Below are 3578 nucleotides of genomic sequence, written 5' to 3'. Positions count from 1 at the left end.
ATGAGCTCTAGGAGGCAGGCACAGGGCGGGCAGGCAGGACAGGGAGGGCGGGCGCTTTAAAAGCAGCCGGGAGGCCCCGCCAGCTCACCCCCACAGGAACCCGCCAGGATTTCCTCCTGCGTATCAGCAGCCTGCAGGCGGAAGGGAAGGTGCTGGCCACTGACCCCTGCATGGACGCCTGGGCCCAGCTTGGGGCTTCCTGGCCCGGGACCCTCCTCCTGCATCAGCCTCCAAGCCCACCATTAGCCACAAGCCTGGGGTGTTTCAGAGGTTGTGAAGCACACTCAGGAGCAGATGCAAACAACTCCCCAACCCCAAGTACCTGCAAGCCCAGCATGTTTCATTCAGAAGCTCTGGGGGGTTCTGGTGCCTGGGGGAGAGGGCAGCCTCTGAATCAGGTTCGTCTGCCTCTACCTTTCCAGCTGCTGAGGGCACGTGCAGGCCTCCGACTCCCTGCTAAGTGGACAGTCATCAGGCTGCTCCCCCGCACCTGCCCTGCTCGGCCTCCACTGCCCAGGATCCCCATCCCCCATGTGTCCCTGCGCCACCCTTCTCGCCCAGAGAGGCCTCCCTGCTGCCAGTAGCCCTCCCTTCCCAATCCATTCTCCACTCAGCCCTGAGGCTTGCCCCCTGTGCCCCGCATCCCTGTCCACAGCAGGCCAGCCTCTCTGACCCGGCTGCCTGCTCTCCACACCCCCAACTCTGTTCCACCACAGGCTTTTCTACTCCATAACTACAGAGCGAGCTCCCCGGGTGCTGCCGTTACCCCAGATCCTCACAGGACTCACCACAAGGTTCAGCCTCAGGTCAAAGGTCTCCCGCCTTCACCTCCTCGTAGCACTGGCCACCAGCTGACACTAGTTTATTTTCTGTCCCCCACTGGAATGCCAGCTATGGGAGAGCAGGGAAGGGGCCGGGCTGGTTCACGCGTGGATGCTCACTTCAGATTTGTGGGCTGAATGAATGCAGGCACTTTTATTATCCTGTTACTGGTGGGGAAACGGACGCTCAAAGGGGCTAGGGAATTTGTCTAAGATCACTCAGCTAACCAGTGTGAAGATCCAACCCCAGGTCTGCTGCCTGTGGGGCACCCTTCCCCCCACTACATTGCATGGACTCCCCCCATTAGGTCCTGTCCTCACGGACCCAGGCTGGGGTCGGCTGCTAACTGTTGGGCTGTGGGACCTGGGAACAGCAGTCTAGGTGGTAAGGCCTATGCATGGTGGACCCTGCCTCTGGTCTATAAATCCCCATTTATGTATGACATAACCGATGGAGACAGGCAGGTGGCCCATCTGTGCGGGCTTTTGATAAAGGTCTGGTTGGGGGCAGTCCCTCCCCCATCAGCTGAGGGGCCATGGGGCTGGTCTTTGAGATTTGGCTGGGGGGAGGTGAATGCAGAGACCCTCCCCTCCCCTTGGTGGCTCCTCCCATCCACCACAGCCTTCCTGATGGTGATGGGTCCTCCAGGCACGGATCCCCACTCTGCTGGCACAAAGGGAAAAATGAGGAGAAGCAGGCCTGGGAACCCGGCTGGCCCCTCCCCCATCCCCAATACTGCTGGACCAAAACGGTCCTGCAGCCTTAGGGCCGAAGGCTCCTGACTGGCCAGGATGAGAGAAAGTAAGTGGGCCTCAGGGGCCCTGCTATGGGGTAGAAATGGGTTGAGGAGGGACTGGGCACGGGGCCTGGCTCCCAAAGAAATCCCACGTCCTACCTCAGCAGAGCTCCCTGAAGCAATCATCTCTCAGGACATGAACCCAGACACGGACGGCACAGAGCCCTCCTCCCCACTATCCACCGCTGGGGCCACCTCCTCTGCAGGCCATGCTGGTGAGACCCCTAGACCCCACAGAGTAAGCCGTCCCAGACGCCAGGCCTAACCCTCACAACAGGTCGGGTGTGACATTCCTGACCTGAGGGCTGGCAGGGCAGCAGCCGGTGTGCCAGGGGCACCTGAGGAGCTTCATTCCTCTCATTTGCCCTGAGGCTCCTGGTTTAGCCACAGCCCAGCACGGCCCTGTCCAAAGATGCCCTCACACCTCCCCTGTCCCAGGCTCCACAGACACCCATCCAGCATCTGGCCCTGGGAGAGCAGCTCCCTTTGCCCTTCACAGGCTCCTCCCCTCTTCCTTTACCCCAAGACCTTCTTGCATCTCTAGGCACCCTCTCCCCCTCAGGCCAACCACGCCCTGAACCAATGCCCTGCTGGGACCCCAGTGGCCCTTGAAATAAAAGACCCAGACTGTGTCAAACTTGGCTTTACTGGAATAGAGAAAATAGGCAACAGGAATCACACTTGGTGCTGGCAGCTCTAGGTCCCCTGCTCCCAGCCCTCTCAGCCCCAAGGCCTGGGGGACTCCTGCCCCCATGGGGCTCTCCCACTTGTCTGGACCGGGAGAGGCCTCCCCTTTGGAAAACTGCATGGAGCGGGAGCTTTCAATGTGCATTTCTCTGCCAGCTTCATAATTAGCAGCAAGTGCCCACAATGACAGCAACAGCAACAAGACTGAACTTAACATCTCGGGAAAGGACGCATAAAAGAGTAAACCAGACCCACGGCGCCACATGTTAACAACGGTCCCACGAAAGAAGACACGAAACTGGTGTGCCTGGCCACGCGGCACCAGGGGCAGGCAGCAGATCCGCGGGAGGCTGAGAACCAACTGAACACACATGTTCACATTCTCTGGGAGGACAATCAACCAAAGGTACCGAAAGAGAAAACATTTTAAAAAAGCAAAGAAAGCCTGCTTCCCGGCCCTGAGTGGACACCAGGCCAGACACGGCGGGTGGCAAGGGCCAGCTACTACCCGGGCTAGCCAGTGAGCTCCACGGGCAGCTCCCGGCCACAAAGGGCCTCCCACTGGCGGGCCAACAGCGAGATGAGCTTCTCTCGGCTCTCAGCGCTGGGGACAAACACCTGCCACTGGACCTCACGGCCCTGGCCGCCTCTAGCTGGGCCACCTGGCACCTCCCCAAAGTGGTCCAGGGTGACGCTGCCCATGAGGTCGTGGCCCTGCACGTCGTCAAAGACCAGGGTGAGGGCCTGTGGGTATGTCTGGTAGCCCATGAGCACGCGGTCCAGGTCCCGGATGCGGCGGCCGTCGTCCAGCCGGTACCGGTCCCTCTGTGGCGGCTCTTTGGCAAACTCGGGCAGCGGGTAGTGGACGAAGTCCTCGTCCAGGAGGAAGATCTCGGCGCTGGTGAGCAGGAGCGTTTTGGGGCGCAACATGCCCCTGCAGCGCCCAGATAGTGGTGTGCCCACCTGGAAGGCCTGCACATACAGCAGGATGCTGAGGGATGGCGCCTTCTCTGGGTCAGCCACCTTCTGGGCCACAGTGAATGTCAGGTCCCCAACCTCCTCCTCACTGGGGTAGGTGAACTTGACACGGCTTGAGTGGATCAGCTCATAGTTCTCCATCTTCCCTGCAGAGAGAGACGCCACCGGGGCTGCAGCCTGGAACTGGCCTGTGGTGGTTCACCAGCAGCCCCAAGCCACCCAGAGACGGCAGCATGAGTCACGTGTCTGTCAGAAGTGGGAGAGAGCACTCCAAGCCCCCACCCTCAGGCAGAGA

At 60.6% G+C, this 3578-nt stretch overlaps 1 protein-coding gene across 3 annotated transcripts in view; it reads right to left on the bottom strand.

Moving 5' to 3' along the window:
• Positions 1-2090: 2090 nt before the first annotated feature.
• NISCH (nischarin) overlaps positions 2091-3578 on the bottom strand; it is a 42733-nt gene continuing 41245 nt past the window's right edge. For all 3 annotated transcript variants that reach the window (XM_079933470.1, XM_079933465.1, XM_079933466.1), the window contains one exon: positions 2091-3429. In XM_079933470.1, coding sequence (XP_079789596.1) covers positions 2819-3429 — 611 coding nt within the window. In that variant the 3' untranslated portion in view covers positions 2091-2818. The remainder of the gene's footprint in view (positions 3430-3578) is intronic.

This window comes from Stenella coeruleoalba (genome assembly GCF_951394435.1).
Source record: "Stenella coeruleoalba genome assembly, chromosome: 10".
NCBI classification, from domain to species: domain Eukaryota; kingdom Metazoa; phylum Chordata; class Mammalia; order Artiodactyla; family Delphinidae; genus Stenella; species Stenella coeruleoalba.
Note: the sequence above shows the minus strand (reverse complement) of the source record. Positions and strands in the feature narration are given on the sequence as shown.